Source organism: Diorhabda sublineata, chromosome 1 (genome assembly GCF_026230105.1).
Source record: "Diorhabda sublineata isolate icDioSubl1.1 chromosome 1, icDioSubl1.1, whole genome shotgun sequence".
NCBI lineage: Eukaryota > Metazoa > Arthropoda > Insecta > Coleoptera > Chrysomelidae > Diorhabda > Diorhabda sublineata.
This window is the reverse complement of record NC_079474.1, coordinates 44,866,173-44,887,768: the sequence shown is the minus strand read 5'-3', so window position 1 is coordinate 44,887,768 and position 21,596 is coordinate 44,866,173. Positions and strand designations below refer to the sequence as shown.

Genomic DNA, 21,596 nt, shown 5'->3' with positions numbered 1-21,596 from the left:
ATTTGCTTAACAGAATATTGAAACGATTTTAAATACGAATGACAAAAACAGATATTTTGAGACGCTACCAAAAAAACGCGCAACAGATTTGATTCGAGCAATTTTGATTGTTGTCTAGTGTAAATTGTTTTGCGTCACCGATAAAGTTTACTGAGTTTTATATTTAACTTTATATAGTTAAAAGGCAGTATGTCTCATAATTCTCATTTATTTTCTTACAATATTCAAATAGACGAGAGATTTCAAAGTTCTTCCCTCGTAGACCACTTCCAAAATCTTAATTCCCTGTTACATATTCTAACAAATGTGAAGATCTAACGACGGAAATCCCTGTAGAATCTCTCCCTTGGATCTCGATGATTTCCCCTGGACCATTTCAGGAATCTAACGAAATTTGTGCAGGTTAACCTGGTCCAATCTGAGAATAATAATACGACGAATTCTAATTGTTTTTCAATACCAGTATTAAAAAATTATTGAATCCAGCAATACAGTATCAATAACAACTTTGGAATTTTTTTCATTTAACTGGATTGCAACAATAAATACAATAACATTTCATTCACAATCTTAATGTTTCGAAATCATTGATCGATTGGATTTTATATAGATTAAAATCAATTTTGATTCGACTTAGTTGAGTCCAAAGCTTTCTGACTATGAAAATAGCATATAAAGTTTATTGATAAAGTCGAAAAATGCTTTGGCTTTGGGCTGCATCATTCAATAGCAAATTATTGGAATCCAAATTGCGTAAGAATTGATTAATATTAAGTATACTTTTTATGTGGTCCAATTGTAATATCTCTAATTTCGAAAATATTGAATATCAAGCCCATTTTCTCCTGGTTCCATAACTATCCCTTTCTTCAGTTGATACATGGAACTTACCCCTTATTTTAACCTTTAATTAATAATGAAATGGAAAACTTTACTGCATACGTTGGTACTCTGCACGTAGACATGAGAAAAATATTTTAAGCTTCATATCTGTTTAAAACGTACTCATTGGATTTTTAAACTCCTCGACAGAAATTTTAAATCAATATAAAGAAAATTACGAAGCTATTAAATATTCAAAAAAGTCAAATTCTACTCATTTAATTCAATATAACTCGTTATAAATCAGAATACGGTCCTGAATCTATCAAAAAACAAAATTGACTCTCAACTTTCAAATTGTTGTCAATAACCTCGAGAGCTGTTACGACCATGAACGCGTTGGTTCTAGTTGCTTTGTTATTATTATTTTCCCTTTATTATTTTTGGCGGAAATGGAGATACGAAACCGTTTGGAAATATGTTTCAGCAATTCCTGGACCTAAAGAAAAACCAATTATAGGAACATTCAGTTTCGGTACTGCAGGTATGTTTGACAAAGTTTATATGTAAGTGGGCTTTGTATTTATATTCTGTCATTTAATATAACATAACTTTTGTAGTTTTATTTTTCTGTTGTTAGAAAACAAATTTGCTATTAAAAGAAACGATTTCACTTGTTGGAATTATACAGATTGTACTTCTTCTAGACATTTCAATGAAAATAGAAAGCTAGTCATCACTTTGTGATAAATATAAATAATTATTATTTAACTAATGTGGGTCATATTTTATCTATTCTGCCAAAAACATTAATCAACAATTACGAAATATATCTTTATCAATTTGATAATACATTAAGAAATACCTATTCAGAAATTCCACATTTGGCGAAAATACTCAAGATTAGCTGAATAAAATCGATTATAAAACAATTTTTTTTCAATTCATTTCTTGACGAAGGAATGAAAGTTTATTTCAAAATTATTGAAAACTCTTTGTATACAGACACGTTCGTGTCTGTTTGCGACTTCCGTAATAGTCCAATCATTTTAAGTAGATTTAGGCAAGAATTTCGGAAAATCGAGATACCCAGCTATGAAGTCATTTAAACTTGTTCATTTGACGTAAAATTCCTTTCGAAACATATAATTCGATGTGAGCAACTTTAAAAATCGGGGGTCTAAAGTCAAAAAAATCGATTTCTTGCACATGTTTTGCAAATAACTCGTTTCCTATGGGTTTTCGCTATTTTTATTTTTCATCAATATTGTAGAGCAGTAAATTCTCTACAACTTTTGTTTCAAATTTTTTTTCATTCGGTGAATCGTTTCTGAGATAGAGGCCTCAGCGCGCACAGTTAGAGTCCCGTTTGAAATCAACTGGTAGTCCCCACCCAAATAATCTCTTATAAAGTTTATAAATTATTGCTCAATATATAATTATAAATAATTTTAATTTTTTATAAACAATTACATTATCTCGATTTTCTTAGATGAACTACCTTAAATGGCTGGACTATAAGTACAACACACTTATTTCAAGAATTCTTATTCCACACAAATCCGCGTGATCTGCTAGTTACAAATCCTTCCAAAATAAACTAAACCGATGATTCAAGTTGTTGCTTCCTGATGAATTGTTCTTTGCAACTACAATTTTCCCTGACTCTCTTTCAATACAATACGATGCACGTAAATTTTCATTGATTCATTTTCCCTTGAAAAATTTCATAGCGGCGTGGAATACTTATTTTACCTACTACCAATATGTAATATCAAACATTACGATACTAATATGAGTTTCGTAGTGAGATACTTTACCGCACTAGTGGAATGAACTCATGAATAAAAAATTTAACCTCATTTATTATAATAATTGATAACAACACCTGTATAATTAGTGATGTTTATTCAAGCTGACGTGGAGACAATTGAAGAATTGTAGTTTTAAATTTCAATTGAATTTTTTGTACAAACGATTTCTCCTCCTATTATTTTAGTAGCTATATTTTTTTTTGTTTTCTAAGGATGATTCTACATATCCTTCAGCGACACTACTGGATTTCTATATCAGAATCCACACTTTAATAGTCGGAACTCATGTCGATACAATTATACCAAACTGAAGTGAACGCGTCAAAATTGACAGTTCGCAAAATAAATCAACAATGAGCGTAACTCGGCCCAACGGCCTCGTTTGACAAATTTCCCATCTCATATATCGTAAATATCTATTATTTCATTATTAAACCACGGCTTTTTTTTAATAAATCAATTTTTTCCCTCATTATTTGAATAGGAGAATTCGTTGAACGATTTTTACATAAAATAATAAACCATTTCTCGCCAACTCAGAGATGCTGTATTTTGACGACAGATAAGCAAGGAGCCTCATACTTTAGGATCTTTGAAAGGAGGCGTCACGGAAACCCATTTGCAAACTATTTTGAGACGATTATTTCGACAGGGGAAATTTTTTTATACATAAAGGTTTGTTGGAGTTAACTCTGATATAGAATTTGCACCTCTGCAGGGTTGTGGAGAATGGATTGTGCTGTCTAGGCTAGGAAAAAAAGAAAAAAAGGCGACCAAGTGGCTTGAAGAATACGAAGAGAGAGGTCAAGCCTAAGTAAAAACGGTTCCCTTCTATTTCGGGATATGAGGATATATTTTTTTGTTGTTTATCTATTTATTTGTTTCTTTTTTTTTGTTATATGAGAATTTTTTTGTTTTTTTTTCTGTTTATTTTTAATTAGAAAACTGATATTTGGGGGCGGGCAGTTACAGCTTCCGCAGCATTATTTCCTATCGTAGGCCTATTTGGCTGGTGAACCGGATCATTTTAAAATTAGATATTGTATACAATTACAATTAGATATTGAATACAAATAAAACATTTCTCACTTTCAGAGTATTTCATACATAAACCTCGTCGATGTTACAGTTTTTCTGCGGTTTCCCTGTAAGCAGGTGTATTCGTTCGTTAGCCCTTACACCCACCACCTACACAATTCACTCCTACAGTTGCTTCGTTATCACACAGTGAACGAGTCCCACACTGAAAGAAACCATATTAAAAATCAGCTATATCAGCTCTGTGAAGGAAATTTTCTCCTATATCAGGACTATTCGTAAAACAATACCAAAGCTCAAATAAAAATGTCCCTATTTCCCCAAGAGATTCTTCTTCTCTGTTATATCCAGGGCCGGATTAAGCTAGGGGCTTGGGGGGGCTATAGCCCCGGGCCCCAAGTCCAAGAGGGCCCCATCATTTGGAAATCATTTTGTATTTTTTGATGTGTTGACACCACAAATCTAACGTATTGATATTATTTTGTGAATTTTTCCGAGTTTCCGAATTCCTTAAGGGGGCCCCGTCATTATTTTAGCCCCGGTCCTTATAAATCTTAATCCGGCCCTAGTTATATCTTATTTCATAATGTCGAGATAAAACACGAATTTGTAATACATTTGGGAACAACTGTCTAAAACTTTCAATTTCTATTAATATCTGACAAAAGTGTTAAATTCCAAATTTTTATTCGGAATTGTTTCAAAACGGTGTGAAGCTTGCGCATAAAATCAATGGAAAAAGTTTTCTTATCGTTTCGTGACGGTCTTAAAATTGTCGGTTGGAATAAATTTGTAACCGTTGTGATAAGGTCATCATTAGTAGTAACTAGAACAGTTACTGTAACAGAGCTGTACTTTAGGTCAATTGAACGCGTTTTTACTATTTCTAGGAAAAGCATCTGAATTTTGGCTTTGTTGTTGATAGAGAAGATATGAATGTAGGAAAAAATATGTTGATCAAAACTAACAAAACAACGTTCAGGGCAGAAACTATTTGATTTGTTGAAAAGTTTCATTTATAAAAATTAAGAATAATTTCACCTTAACCCTCATGTGTTAATGTCCTTCATGGTTTTAATGTATATCAAACCTTTTCTTTAAGAATCACAATTCCTTACCGATCGAAATAATGGAAAAGAATTTTATCCTATTTATAGGATGTGGACATTAGATATACCAATAGTTGGTATATTGAATCCAGAAGACATAGAGGTAAATTACAAGCATTATACAGTTTACCAAATTCATAACATAAATTGTATTGTAGCTCATTATCAATAATCCTAAACACAACACTAAAAGTTATGTTTATGAACTTATACACGAATGGTTAGGAACAGGACTTCTAACAAGTTCGGGTAAGGACAATAAAATGATATTACAACTAAATTGTTTAACTTTTTTCGCGGAAATGTATTGCATCTACCAAAAATTCTCGCTAATGCTAGAGATACTCGAGACTAGTTTTTTAGTTGAGATAGTAACTAATAAATTGTAGTGCTGTTTGCGTAATACCAGTTAATTTCAATTTAGTACCATTACATTGAATTTCAAGGTCAAAAATGGCAACATAGACGAAAAATGTTAACTCCAGCATTCCATTTCAACACCTTACAGGAATATGTAGAAGTATTAAATAATGAAACAACTGTGGTAGTTAATCAGTTGAGAGATTTATGCAATGAACCATTTGTTAATGTCATCAAACCTATAACGGATTATGCATTGAATTCCATAGCAGGTAAGTTGTATTTCTGTCAGGGTATTTTCAGTTGTTTGACCTGCATATGATTTTTAATTTTTCAATTCAAATTGAGAACAATATTTACAATTACCACTACAGAGACCGATAGTAAAAAGTCTCTGAAAACTATAACTTGGTTATCGAATTGGGAGTCAGACAGTGTAATTGTGCGTGTTTAGTGGTAGCGTAAACAGTGTATGCATTATAGAAAGTAAAGTCCAGAAATAAAACCAGATATAAAATTAAGTTTAAAATAACGAATGGTAAATATACCCACATCTTCTAAAATTTTGAATGTTTTACTTGAAGTTACTATAATGGACATTGTTAGTTATTCTATTTAATTATGTTCTCCAAAAGAATTCAAAAGTCTTATTATATTATAAATATTGTTCATTTGATCTCGCACAACACGTTCAGGTAGAAGAAGTTTCTTCTTCCTTTATAACCGGTAATAATAATTTCTCTTCAATATTATGAGGTTTCGCATTTTGAGCTATTATACGTGAAATCTTATATGACACCTCCAATCCCTTATTTATATTTGTGGTTGCTGTTTTGAATACATTGATTATTTTATTTCGTTTGGTAAACATCGTTTTTAAATTTTCGAAATATTCAATGTCTTTGTCCTGCTTGACGGGATGTTTTCTTTTTAAATGTTCAATCATTCGGGATGGTTTCATTGTTTCATTAGAAAATACCTGATTGCACATCAAACACATTGGAAGTTAAATATTTTGTGGCGAAAAAATAAAACCAAACTTTACATATTCAACAAAATATTGCCTTTTTTTTTTCTGGGACATTTTTAGAGGTTGTTCTGTAATTCAAATTTTAAAAAAATCTGTTTTAAATATATAAAAAATAGGTAAAATTAAAAATATTCATTTACTCAATTTCAAATGTGATTTATATATTATTTAGTAATAATTTATAGGAATATTATAATTTGAAAACAATCTATAACTACCGAAGTTGCTAATTGACCACAATTTTTTAATTATTATTGATAAATCGACCGGTATCCTAAAGCATATCTATATGAAAATAGTACTTCTTGAATAAGTTTGTATGTAAGTAAACCATTTTATTCACTAAAATATATCTTATAAAGAAAGCTCAGAAAACTCACATGATTTCTTCAATCTCTTATAATTCACAACAAAACAATTATTGTAACGGAATTTTTGTTCCTACTTTATCGATTTAATTAGAACTTACAATATAAAGCCTTTGTTTAGCAATAAATGACCTAATACGCATTAGGTGACCAGTATGCATATGGCAACTCTCTCCTATAAGTAATAATTAACTTACCTATGATATACGGCACAAAATGAAATACGGCACAAAATGAAATACGTTTATTTTAAAAATAATGCAAATATCATATATGGTGAGAGCACAACAGATCACATCACATTGAATATACATTGTAGCAATTAAATACCAAAGGATAACAATATTGTTTTACAAAATGTTTTATTCGCTTCTTTCACAACGCATTATAAAAATGCAGTGGCCCATCACTGAAAATGGGTATTCGCCCACGCAAAATGACTATCGCCCCCCAAAAGCGTATAGTCAAATAATCGCCCACTGTAAATTTTCGTATTTAGTACCATATGGATATGCGAGTAAATTTACTAAAAAAAAAACAGAAGTCACTAAATTCGTATTGACTCATATTTTTTACAGAAACAGCTTTAGGTGTTTCGCTTAGAGAAGAATCAAATTGTACGAAATACCGAGAAGCAATTCATAATTATGGTATGTCGTTTGTTCATAGAGCCGTACGACCTTGGCTGTTAATACCATTCATCTACAAACTAAGTTCCTTGAAAAGAAAAAATGAAGAAATGATCAAGATAATGCATGATTTTTGTGACAACATAATTAATAACAGACAAATAAATTTTACTCCCGAAACAATGAATAATTCAAGGGGGAAACGACTAAATCTACTAGAATTGATGTTAAAAGCGAAATACACCAGAGCTGAAATCGACGATGCAGGAATCAGGGAAGAATTGAATACGTTTACGTTTGCGGTAATTATTTCATCTATCGTTACCTATTTCAATTTTCATGATACTGTATACTTGAATCATTCAATTTATCATACTTTTGCCTTCAGACTGTCTGCTAGATGGTTGACATTGAGCACTATTGAGATGTTTGTCATCATAATACGTATTGAGAAAGTTTAAAACTAGTGAAAACATTCTTTGTTCCTCAGCCTGCTTCTTTCTCTAGCTTGAGTCCATGTGACTCTGTAACGACTGTAACTAAGCAGCTGAAGGTTATAAATCATTATCGGAGCTCGAGTGATGCTATATCGTCTATATGAATCATTTCCAGCAAAGTTATTTTGAATAAATTTCAAATATATTATTAAAAACATGCCATTTTTAATTCCAGGGTCACGATACTACAGCTATGGCCTTAATTTATACTCTGATGGAACTAGCAAATCAACCAAAAATACAAGTAAAACATATTACCTGCTTCCTTAGAAAATATCCTAAATAATTTATATTTTAGGATGAACTTTATCAAGAAATAATGTCAGTCGTAGATGAATCCGATGAGCCATCTTATCAACAATTGGGAAAATTAAAATTTATGGATAGGTGTATCAAAGAATGCTTAAGGCTTTATCCAAGTGTACCAGTAATCGGTAGAATATCAGGCGAAGAAATAAAAACAAAAACAGGATATGTTATTCCAAATAATTGTTTCATTCATATATACATTTACGATCTCCATAGAAGACCTGAATTATGGGAAAATCCAGAAAAGTTTGATCCCGATAGATTTCTGCCTGAAAATGTAGCTAAGAGGCATCCATTTGCTTATTTACCATTCAGTGCAGGAGGAAGAAATTGTATAGGTATGACCTTGCAATTAACAGATGAATTTTTGAACCTTCAATCTGATCTATACAAAAAAAGTCTATAATTTGGAATAAATTCAATAGATTATATCCAAATATTTTGCCAAAATCAAATGGAAATATCATATAAAGTAACAAAGCTATGAAAAATCAGTAAGCAAATGATTAAATATTTATGTAAGTCAAGCAAATCCTCATACTGATAATCATCGTCGATTTGCCAATATCCTAAACGTAATTATAAGGATACCTGAGGATTGAGATCTGAGGATCTCAATGAGCTTATGATTTTGTTCATTCATAAGAAAATTAGTTGTATCTTTCATCCTACAGCCAATTCCTCAATCTTTCAAATGGAAATTTAAAAAAGAAAAATACAAATACTTTCTAATCTTAGTTGGAGCAGCTCCTCAATTTCATCGTTTATTTGTATATACTTTTATTACTTACGTTCACTTTGTGCTAAACAGAAAGGTGTAATTTCATTATACAAGGATAGGGGAGAAACAAAGCGAAACCGATATATGTGAGAAGTAAAATGAAAAAGATAAATAAGGCATACCGAAAAAGAAAATAACAGAAAATGAAACCACTTCTGATTACCGATGAATTTTACTGATGTACTATATGCTGCAAACTTTTTCAATGCTTGATGATACTATTAAAATATTTATATTTTGATAGAGACTGAAATTAGTCAAATTTTTATCTGTCTTTCAAAAATTCATTTTATTTTAGGGCAAAAATTTGCGCTATTGGAAATGAAGACATTTCTTTGTGGAATACTGCGAAATTTCAAACTGGAATCTGTGACTAAACCCGAAGATATTATTTACAGATCAGACATAGTTTTAAGATCAAGCACAGATATAAATGTTAAATTTGTACCAAGATAAAATTTAAAAAAAAATGAATAAAATTGAGGATTTTATTAAAACCAATCCCTTTTATAATGTTAAGAAAACATTAGCAGCACTAACAAAATCGTCCATTTCATCACCACTGTCATTTTATCCAGATCCTTTTTGCCCTTTCAGATAGAGGGCTTGCTGGAGTTGAGTAATTATGTGGGCTCTCTTTTCCACAGTTGTTTCCATTCTTTTCTAACCTGTATACGTTTTATTTCCTGCCATCTGTGCAGCTCCTTCTAGATCCTCTATTTTTTTTTGTAAACTGATATATCTTCCGTATTAATCGTTCATCTCATGACTTGAAGCCTATTTAGGTCGATTGTCACTTGATGCCTTTGATGTTTATTGACGTCGATTGATATTGGTTAAGCCGATTGAGGTCGATTGTCATTTCATATGGATTGATGTCTGTTTATGTCGATTTATGTCAATTCATGGCAATTCAAGTAATTTCAGGTCAAATGGCGTCTAAAAATATAATTAAGTTCAAAGATTTTCTTATAAGAGTGTTCATTATTCTGTCGTATATTGATATATTGTCTATCTTTCTTAGATACCGTGTCATGTTGAATAATCTTCCACATGATCCAGTTTCTCGTTTATATCTTGTTCCAGTCTCCTATTTTATGTTAGTGTCACGCGCCCAAGATATTTAAAACATTGGACTTGCTATATTTTTCATTCTTCTAATTTTATCTTATGTATTTTTGGCTTAATATCGTCTGAAAAAGAGTCGAAAAGTATTGCTACCTGGATTAAAGTGTTGACGGTTTAAAAATAATGATTCGAATCGAAAGGGTCCGTGTATCGTTTATGAGGACCAAGAAGCTTCTCGGTAGCCGCGACTTGAGCTTGGAGCTGAGAAAACGGATGCTCTAGTGGTATGTATTTCCAGTTCTACTGCTTGTTGTAAAAGCTTGGACCCTCACCGCATATTGCAAGCGTCTTCGAGATATGAGCCTACTGTATAGTACTGAGAATACCATGAACAGATCATCTGACCAACGTAGATGTTCTGAAAATAATGAAGATGGATGTAGAGATCCTTCATCAAGTGAAAAGAAAAAACCTTAAATATCTTGGCCACATATGAGAGGTCCAAGATATGTAATTAAGGAAAATAATATAGGAAATAGTGAAAATAGTTAAGCTTCACATCATCTGATTTGTATAGGGCCGCAGTTTCCGATGTCAAAATAGCTATGATGAGAGACAACCGTCTAAATGGAGATTGTACGTGAAGAAGAAAAAAGTTAATACATAATACTTTATATCTAATTTATGGATAAATGCGCTAAGGTAAAAGCACCAATTCTTGACACTAGATGAAAGAAAAAATCATTCAATTCCGCGTTCTACAAAAGTCTCCAAGAAAATAAAACTTTTAGTTAGTTACTATGAATTGTGATTTCCTTGTGAACAGTTTGCATGTATTGGACTTGCCAAAATAGTTTTTTTCTATTGTAACAAACGAATTTTTTCAAACATGGCTTTTTGCACACAAAGTTGACACATTTCTCTGCAAAAATTGCATATGTTGACATTTGCAGTCTTAACGTTGACACTTGACCCTTCGCCTTCCAGAAGTTATTACTTAAGGCCTAAATGAACAAAAGATATTAAGAACATGTTAAGATTATATTTCAAGAAGGTATGTGACATTTTGTTTCTGTATCTTGTATCTTCAATTAGTTATTTTTATGTTTGTTTTGTAGTTTTTACAAGCTTTTGTCTACAAATTTTTAAAAAATATAGCATTACTCTCTCTCTCTCTCTCTCTCTCTCTCTCTTTCAGAATAGAAGGTAAATGAATTTTTAGCATATCTACCTAATTAAATTGAATTAAAGAGAAACAGGGAACACAAATCTTTTCGGTATTGCCCCAGTAATATGTGGATAGTTTTTATTGTACGCTGCTGACCGATAGAAGATGATTTCCGTTGCTCGAAGGCTTAAAAACCGTCCTCAGTCTATTGCAGGAAAGAAGTGGTATTACTTCAGCATTATCTCCAGAATCAATTTTGACAACCAGGCAAACGCATTTCGTTTCACGTTTTTTGTTAGGCAACACAGCCACAACCATGTCTTCTTCATTAATTCGTTCAAGTTCTTCCTCGTCACTGGACAACGTCCTATTTCTTCTACGGTGGGAGTTTTTTCAGCAACACAAAGCCATAGATTTTGTTTTGCCTGGTTGAATACACTGTTTGAAGGTACGCCCAACTTAACCGTGGTTTTCTATTGAAATTTGGGGCATTAATGCTATACGGATTTTTATTTTATGTTATTCATAGAGCAGAGGAATTGAAATGGTAGTCACAATATTTCCCTTAAAAATTCTCACCAAGATGCAGGACAAGAAGGTTGGCGTCGCTGGAGTTATAATTAGTGGAAGCGGAATGACACCAATTTCGAGTACCTTCAGTGGCCAAATACCTTATTTTCACATTTTGAATTAATGGATTTTGGATTAATGTCAACATTTGATGCTTTTACCGTAGAAGTAATATTAAATGTGCGCGAAAATTTGCACATTGACCCGAATAAAAATTATTTCAACATTCTATTTATTTGGATTGATACTGATTGAGAATTATAAACATCATTTGATCCCTACACGTATACAGCGGTTTAAACGATATTAATAAACAATCAAATAATATAAAAATAGATAACCTTGCGTGAAATTGCATTACAGCCTACTAAAGACAGCATTCATTCGAGGTTGTTTATTCTGCATATAAACATGTTTTTGATAGTAATTGCAACTTTAGTGACGGTCATCGGCTTTATTTTTTGGAGTAAAAAGAAAAATGAAGAGTTTTGGAAACATTTTATGGCAATACCGGGCCCCAAGGCGTATCCCGTAATTGGAACTGAATATCATTTCGAGGACTCAGGTTAGATATAACCAAAACACATATTCAATATGACCTTCTTATAATAATTAATTAACAACATTGAGTAAAACATACAATTGAATACGTGAGTCATAAAAATGCGTACAAAATGTGTCAAGAATGAATATAGTTTTCTATATATTAGCTTCAGGAGGATTGTAAAATAAGAAAGGTTCCCATATTTTTTACACACTAAAAACATTATTTATTGTTTTTAATTCGTATATAGATGAAAAGCTTACACTGTTGTCCCGTTCTCAACATAGTTTCCCATTTTTTCGCCATACTTTTGAAGACAGTGCTCCTTCATAAGTCGAAGTAGTCTCCCGCCATTTCGTTCAAGTCGTCGCTCTTAAAGCTTTTGCCGTTCACGGACAGTAACCCTCTGATCTTTAAGCAGCTCACTGTTGACTTTCTGGAAAATCGCATCTGAGACTGGTGGTCTTCCACTCCGTTCTTCATAGTGATCTTCCATGAGACCTTCAGCAAAAACCTTGCACCATTTGCGTAGGTGCTAAACGGACAAACACTCCTCATCATAAATCACAATTAGCTGCTGATTGATCTCCTTGTTCGCATTTAGTGCGAGCTACGTCCAACACCCTTATCTCTGACGACTGCCAAGCAGGGATGCTAGACGGTTGAAAGCTAAAATCGTGAGATCCGTAGTAAAAAAACCGTAGAGAACCGTGAAATTTCGAAAAAACGCTTCTAGAGTGAGAAAAACTAAGAAAATACAACTAACTGATACATTATTATTTACCTACTTTTATAAAAAATATGAAATAAGGGTATAAGTAAAATTGATTATAGATAATAATATTGAGAATACCTAAATAAGGAATGGTATATGAAAATTTCATTTTGAAACTCAATTCAACATGTCCATCTGTGAAGTTCATTTATGAAATAGGAAACAATGGGCAGTTACCATTTTCTGCTATTTTAATAATTAAGAATAGTAATCCATTTCCTGGTACATCGTTTAATTCATTTTTCACATCGAAAGAAACGATATTGAAAGAACTTTTATTTATTTTTTATCATAGGTTCAATAAATATCTTTCTCGTTTCCAAAATCAAAACGAAAAACAAGACAAAATTTGCTCTGATACCTTTTAAACCTACTTTTTAAACTATACATTGAAATAATTGTTGGGTAATCCCAAGGATAAAATTCCATATTTGGAAAATAATGGTATCTATGAAATTAGCTGTAATGATTGTGATGGGAAGTATGTTGGGCAAACTAAAAGATCCATTAATGTTCGGTTTAAAGAGCACATGGTTCAAACAAAATATTGTTGCACCGGAAAATTGGCTATTGCTAATAACGCTGCTGGTCATAGTCATAGTCATATTTTACTGGAATGTTCTTTCCTACTGTTCCAGAGGCTATGTTTAATAGAGATAGAAAACGTTCTGTAGAATATTTTCCAATTTACAAGATGTATACGCTAGGCATTGCAACTGTCTGTATAATGACTCCCGAAGATATAGAGGTAATTAAATGAATGTATCAACTTACATTGCCTCAAATCACATTTTTTTAGTTGATTTTGAATAATTCCAAACATCTTGAAAAAAGTCAAATATATAACCTTCTTCACGATTGGCTTGGAACGGGGCTGTTAACTAGTAAAGGTAAGTTTAGCTATGTATCTATAAAATGAATTTCATTAAGGTACATTATCATTTTATAATACGGATTTTCAAGTCAAAAGAATCATTTTTGTAGCATAGGGACTCAAATAATTTTGATTTTGATGATAATGATAACAAAGAATGTTCTCTGATGCCTTCAGAAAATAGAAAATTGAAAATGTAATTGACAATATATGCGATATCCCGGAAATTTATCCTCGTTAATAAGTGAAATAACCTTCAGATCGCCAAAGACGAAAAAACTACGAAGAAAAACTTGGAAATTTATTGTTTTGAGAACACCAACATAAAGATAAATGAGAAAAACTCAAAGACGATGATTGTAGGTAACAACTAAAGAGTACAAGAAATAAACTAGAGAACGGAGACAATAAAAAGAATTTTTTTTAAATTATACTCACTTTAGGATCAGGAACATGATCCACACACAAAGCTAAAGGAATAAGATTTAGAACATGGAGATGAGATATCTAGAAAAGATACGAGGTAAAACGAAATTGGATAGAATTAGAAATCATACACACAGAAAATTCAAGGAACGAAAATGGGAGAAAATAGAATTATTAGAAGAGTATACGAAGCAAGAATACCGAAAAATACAAAAACGAAGATCAATAAAACTATTGAATAATGGAGTTAAGATAGCGACAGCAAACATTAATTTGAATGGTATAAGATGGATAGAAATTAATAGAAAACAATGGAAGACAATTTGGAGAACACTGCATTATAACTCGATTCCACACACGCCTTACATCGAAAAGGATGAAAAGGTTAAGAATGAACTTATTACGTATAATAGTGAGAATGGGAAAATAGTCCTTATAAAAAGAATAAACTACAAAGTAAAACTTGTTTTTAAGCCAATAATTTCTGAAATTACAAGCTAAGTAAGTATATTTCGAAATGAATGAACAGTATGGTGAACACACTGTTTACACTGAAGGTAAACTCAGGTGCTCAGTATGAATATCACCAAACGGTTCCAGAAATTCCAGCTTAACAGTATGCTGTCGATTCATGAAGATCTATCATAGAAACTGTGCAAACTTACTTACAGAGCTTTCGTGCCTAACTTTCCTAATGATTGTTTTTGGGTAGGTGATGCATTGATTCAAATGTTTCATTTTAAATAGTTGATTAGTTGGAAATGGTAATAGATTTGTAAAGTTTAAAGTTTATTAATAACAATTTTGATCATTTTAGTGCATAAAATATGTTTTTAGGTCAACAATGGCACTCGAGAAGGAAAATTTTAACGCCAGCCTTTCATTTCACTATTTTGCAAGAGTTTGTTCATATTTTTAATAAAGAAATGAACCATTTAGTTGAGGATATAAAAAAATTATGCGATCGACCCTATATTGACGTTGTCAAGCCTATTACTGAATTTACTCTGCACTCAATTGGAGGTAAATATATCGAATATCATTCTTTCCTGTTTAAATTAACTCAAAATACAATTAATGTAAATAAGGAAGTTCCAATTATGTGGCCCGACAAGGAGGTTTTAGTTTTCTCATATTTTATATCAAAACAACTATTTATTTGTTATATGCAAGTTCTAATAAAATATATTATAAAATTGGGAGAAAACAGAAACAGCACGCGTCTTAAATCTTAAATCTATACCATAATTTTGAAGAATGAAAAATTTAGTAAACTAAACCAATATATGACATTGGCTAGAACAATGATCCCATATCCGATTGAAACCAGAGTAATAAACAAAAATGAAGACGAAAATAGTTGAAGAAAAATTATGGGAATAATATTGGGACCAAACAAGAAATTAGAACGAGACAGGAAAACCAAAGAAGAAGAGCTAAAATATATAAAAGCAAAAAACTCAACTGGGCGGCACACATAATAAGAAGAAGACATCATTATATAATTATGGTTATTGCAAACTGGAATAAAAAGTAATGAAAAGATATAATAAAAATAGTCAGAACAAAACTTACATGCAATCTTCAAGTAGGTACTGAAATATTAGTTGTAGATCGAATATAAGCTTCGTTTTGTCTACTTTTGTTGTATCTTTTCATTAATTTTCATTCCAGTCTACAATTCCCATCGTCATCTGTCTTCTTCCTCCAGAATTTCCAAGGTCAACTCATAGTGTTATTTTAACAATTATTTCTTTTCATTATCTGTGCCGCCCAGTTGAATCTTTGTTTTTATCTTTTTTTTTTTATTTTAATTCTACTACTTCCGTTTCCTTTTTTATTATAGTTTCTTGCTTGGTCCCAATATTATTCCCATCATTTTTCTCCAAATTTCGTTCGTGTTATTTCTCTCATACATATATTTCTACTTCCTGTGAAAAGAAGAGAAAGTGATGAAGACATATAACATCACTAGCTAGGACAAAAAAAAATAGCAAAATTGTTTAAGGGATCTAACTCAAAGGAAGATTTAAATACAGATTTAACGGTTAGATGATGCTATGAATCTTATATTTGATTTATAGCTTGCATATTATTTCTTATCTTATTCCATAGTTAAGCTGGGTGCCAAGGTTTTTTGTTGTCAACCATTTGTCAACCATTTATCATCTTCTTCCTATGTTTCTTCTATCTCTAATGCGTATTTTCCTGGTCTAATGAGATATGTTCTGAAACCTAACTTAGCTCCATTAGTCACGAGGAAATTTCTGTAATATTTTATACAGTTAATAAGTATAAGAACATATCAACTATGACCTGTTAAGTATTGTAACTGACCGAGATTGAATTATTTATAATTAATAAATCAAAATTTTAATAGAAATTGAGATTTCTTTGCTAATAATTATAAACTTTCCGCTTTTGCTTTTACATACCAATATGTATGTGTATTATAGAAACTTCTCTTGGAAAAGATCTCCGCGAAGATCCAAGAAGTAAACAGTACTTGCAAGCGGTTCTTGATTATGGAGATAATTTGATGTATAGATTGAGCCGACCCTGGTTATACCACCAATTCCTTTATAAATTAAGTTCGGTTGGAAGACGTAACGAAAAAACCATCGAAATCCTACACGATTTTTCAAGTAACATTATCAAAGAAAGATATAAACTATTCGAAGATAACGGACAAATTAGTTACACTAATAAAAAAAAGTTGGCATTATTAGATCTGATGATAAAATCTAGAAATAGCGGTGCTGATATGGACGATGTAGCGATGAGGGAAGAGGTTGATACTTTTATTCTGGGAGTAAGTGTTTGCCAAGTGTTTTTACAATAATTATACTGTGTATTTTTTAGGGTTATGATACTACGGCTGTATCTCTATCACATACATTGATGATATTAGCCAATGAAGAAAAAATTCAGGTAAATCTATCTAAAAGTTCACTTTATCGTTACTATCGTTATTATTATTATTATTATTATTATTATTATTATTATTATTAATATTATTATTATTATTATTATATCCACAAATAAAAAATAATACAAGGAGATAACCTTGTTCTTTGTCTATACTAATCGGTGTAGGGTGAAATAAGAAAGAGACACCAAATTATATAACAACAATCAATGTTCGTTGAGAGAAAAAGTTCACAAAAAAGACTTAGTCACAAGATAACAAAAAACCAGGTTCTAGAAAATGATGACGTAGAAATAGCTTGGGAAAAATCAGATAGAACATAACATAACGAAAAGAGAAACACCAAATCGTGATTCATCAACAAAGTTAAGAATTGAGTAAACGAGAAGAAGGCAGCATATCTAAAATTCAAGAAACAAATACGACAATTGAAGAAAAATAGCGGTAAACATAACAACAGAAATTGAAGCGAACTTATAGGGTGGTCAGAAGGAGGTATGAAACATGTTATGTAACCGAAAACTAATACAAGAAGTGAATACTTAATAAGAATGGATAAGGTACTTTGAAAACACATATAACATAACTAGAATGATAAAAATTAGTTAATCAAGTATGAGGGAGAGAAATTGAAGAAAGAACTCACCAACTTATTTCAGAATTAAAAGCTGAAAAAAGAATCCCGACTTTTGAAAACTCAGTTTTTTACTACATCATGGTGATGAGACTTGAAAATAAGATTCCATCGAATATGGATTATATCTAAATAATTATAGCAACCAGATGGGCAAAATGGACAAAGCCAGAAAACAAAAACGCGAAGACCACTATGCAGGACACCAACTAATAAACTATTTTTTTGCCGAAATTCCGACTCTGCTCATGTGAAATATTAGTAGATAGCCATTTAAGGGAAATGAATGCTTTATAAAGATGAAAATATCATAGAATCGCTTTAGCCAATCGCATTTATCTACTGGTCTACCGGGGTAGAAACGATTCTATCAAATGACTAGGACCCGATTAACTCGATCCGTTTCCGAACATTGAGATCATGATCGGGTTAACCCAGTGGTCGGCAAACTTATTAGCCAAAGAGACAAATATGCAAATTAAAACGATTAAAAAAAATTGAGAGCCAAATCTGTTTGTAAATGTAGTAAACATTCATCATAATTTTAGAGATTCATTAAATTATGGATACATTGAATAAAACTAGTAAAGTATCCATATAAACACTACTTAATGTGGGGGAACGTTCTTGCATCTCCTTTGAAAGTTTGCTGAAGTTCGATTTGTAGGTTGTTGTTTTTAATTTTAGGCACATTTCCAGGTTCTCATCTATGAGAGGACTTTGTTTGTTTTTAATAAAACTTACTTAAAACATACTTAAAAAATATTGTTCGCATGAATACGTTTAGCCGAAAAGGAAAAGAACAGCAAACGCGAGTTTTTTTAGCTGATCATAGCATCCGCAATACTATTCCAGGCGTTGAAAATGATCATGTCGTCTTTCTCTAGGTTTTTTAAAGCAGACCACTTGTGTTGAGAACTTAGTTTACATTTTTTTCTTCTCCAATATGTCCAAATGTCGATGCCAAAAGGAGAAAATTCTAAATCTGTTATCGTAGCATTAAGAGGGTTTTTGGCGAATGCTAAGGTCGCTTTGCTGTTTTTAAAATACTGAAACCTGTTGAGAAAGGCTCCCCTCATATTTGAAATGGTCGTTTTAAAATATTATTTGTCAATAGAGGAATTATTTTCTTGTCGATGCTTCCTCAGGCTTGGAAAGTGAAATAATGTCCTCTTTCAAAATCTTAGGCAAAAAGAAATAATTTATTTTCGAATGAAGCGACTTCTTCCAACATCGAAAAAACTGTGTTCCCCTTCCTTTGAAGTTTATAATTAAGTTGATTTAGATGTGAAGTAACGTCTACCATGAAATAAAAGTTTTGGATCCACTTGTCGCCTGTTAGTTCTGGATTACGAACAGCCTACGCGAAACGTTTTAAAATATTCCCTCTTGACAACCAGCGTACCTTGTTATGAAGCAAAAGATCAGCGTACTCACTTTCCATTTCAACTAAAAAATCTTTAAATTGACGATGATTAAGAGTTTTAGCTAAAATGGAGTTGATAAGCGTAATCACTAATTCCATAAGTTTACAAATTTCATCTGGGAATGTTGTCGGAACACAAAGCGCTTCTTGATGAATGATGCAATGGTATGCAAGTATCTTGACCGTTAACCCGAAATGTCCTAGAGTAAATTTAACTGCGTCTGTTCGTTGCAGTTATTATTAGTGATTTCATTTTTTAAATATATCCACAAATTTTTTGCAGGAGGAGTTGTACCAAGAAATTATTGCTATTGTGGAAAATCCAAACAATCCAATGTTTGCTGAGTTACAGGAGCTGAAATATATGGAAAGATGTATCAAGGAAAGTTTAAGAATCTACCCCAGTGCCCACGTCATCTCCAGAATAGCTGGAGAGGATATTCGAACTAAAGAAGGATACGTTATTCCAAAAGGTTGCGATATAAATATCAACATAATAGACATGCACAGAAGTCCACATCTGTATGAAAACCCTGAAAATTTCGATCCTGATCGATTTTTACCTGAAAATATTGCGCAGAGACATCCTTATGCGTATATACCTTTCAGTGCTGGCAGCAGAAATTGCATAGGTAAGATGAATAACGGTTATAAAACTAAGATTCGTACTGGTCAGTAGTTTGTGCCCACCCCATAATCCATTCATTAAATTTCGAAATAATACACTTTAATAAATTTCTCTTTCATATTGTCCATCGATGGTCGAAGCGGTGTCTTACAAACCAAACCTAATAGTATCGGTTATTTTTTATTTTGTACGAGCGCGTGTATATACTTTGTCCGTAAGCGCGACAAGTTAAAATTTGCAAGTGACGACCAATTTGTTCATTATTCTTTAACTATGAACTATTTCTTTCGCGTTTATCATTGTAGTTTACTCCCAGTTAAACTTGTGAGACGCTGTGATTTAAACTTTTCTTTACTTGTTTTCTTTTTTTGTAAAGTTCGTATACGAATTGTTTTCGTTCTCGCAAATTCAAAATTGTAAGTTTTGAAAAGGAAAACTCGTGCAACAAGACAAAGGTAACCGTACCATTTAGTACTTCTACTGTGAAAAGGAGATTGAGAGAAACTAGCCTTTTTGGCTGGGTTGCAGTGAAGACGTCAAAATAAAATTTGGAGGTTGCAGTTGGCCAAAGAACATAGGAATTGGACGCATGAAGAGTGGAAGAGAGTTTTATGCAGTGATGAATCAAAGTTTGAGGTTTTTAGGTCTAGGAGAAAACTGTTATATGTTTAATCCCGACTGTAAATGGTAAAAACCTGGTAAAAATTGAAGATATTTTAAAGAAGGCTATAAAAAATATTAAGGGAAAATGTAGTATGTCCAGCGTCTGATCGGCAGCATGATAACGATCCGAAACTTTCCTCGTAACTGCGCAAAGAGTATATGAAAGAATTGTAGAGGGAAAACGTACTGAAAGTAATAATTCAACACGATTGAGTTGTGGGACAAATTGGAGTTGGAAAGCATTGTCCTATTTCCATTCCACATCTTTATAATATCCTGAAAAACGGAGTAGAACCGATAGACCACGATTATTCGCCGTAATTTCGGTCGTATTATTTTTATTTGTTGTGTATCAGATAAACTATAGGGCTGGCAATAAATTGTGACAAATAGTGTATAAATTTATTCATTTACAAGAGACTCGTAGAACAGATTTACTGTCCACAAACCTCTTCATAAAGTATTGAAGAATATTGACAATTGAACTTATAAACCACATTATTATTTGAAATATACTATATAGAATAAATTTTAATTCTTGTTTTTTTGTGTGTAATATTGTAGCCACTTAAAATCATTTGGGTTATTAGTGCGACCTGTTTCCTTGGTAGCTAAAGAATCTCTTTATTGATACTATTTTATTTATTGTTAGGTCAGAAATATGCTATGTTGGAAATGAAAGCTGTTCTTTGTGGTATATTGGGCAACTTCAAGTTAGAAGCTGTTACGAAACCGAAAGAATTGCGTCACAAAGGTGACATAATTATAAGACCAATCGGTGAAATAAGAGTTAAATTTGTTCCTAGAAAATAAATACTTCAAATTGAGTATGCAATATATACATAAATTATAATCTAAGATATATACCAATACCTAGTGGTAATATCATTAATTGACGTCATATATTATACTGATAAGAAAAATATGACAGAGTACAAATGTTAAAATTGCAAACTTAACGTAAAAGTTCTTTATACGCACAGTTTACAATTTTTAAGACACTGCTTACCAATTAACACCTTAACACAACCTAACTCACATGCTCCATATATTCCTTTTTTTCATTGACCTTCTTCGGGGTATTTTGCATGCTTTTTAACTCCCTATAAATTTTTAATACCTTTTATATGGAAT

General features: G+C 31.8%; 1 protein-coding gene across 1 annotated transcript; it reads left to right on the top strand.

Moving 5' to 3' along the window:
* The first annotated feature begins 1,202 nt into the window (after window positions 1-1,202).
* LOC130444880 (uncharacterized) lies at window positions 1,203-21,564 on the top strand. Its single transcript, XM_056780266.1, has 16 exons — window positions 1,203-1,366; window positions 4,777-4,886; window positions 4,942-5,032; window positions 5,230-5,415; window positions 7,120-7,472; window positions 7,843-7,911; window positions 7,966-8,314; window positions 9,056-9,201; window positions 11,900-12,128; window positions 13,521-13,630; window positions 13,682-13,772; window positions 15,020-15,205; window positions 16,639-16,994; window positions 17,045-17,113; window positions 19,455-19,803; window positions 21,115-21,564. Exons 1-16 carry the CDS (start codon window positions 1,213-1,215, stop codon window positions 21,273-21,275), a joined length of 3,009 nt encoding a protein of 1,002 aa, XP_056636244.1. The 5' UTR covers window positions 1,203-1,212; the 3' UTR covers window positions 21,276-21,564.
* The last annotated feature ends 32 nt before the right edge of the window (window positions 21,565-21,596 follow it).

Bases quoted from the DNA above. Each gene is read 5' to 3' on its own strand.
- LOC130444880 (XM_056780266.1), top strand. From the start codon at position 1,213: ATGAACGCGTTGGTTCTAGTTGCTTTGTTATTATTATTTTCCCTTTAT. The intron at 13,631-13,681 runs GTAATTAAATGA...ACATTTTTTTAG, and splicing joins TGACTCCCGAAGATATAGAG to TTGATTTTGAATAATTCCAA. The intron at 15,206-16,638 runs GTAAATATATCG...TGTGTATTATAG, and splicing joins TACTCTGCACTCAATTGGAG to AAACTTCTCTTGGAAAAGAT.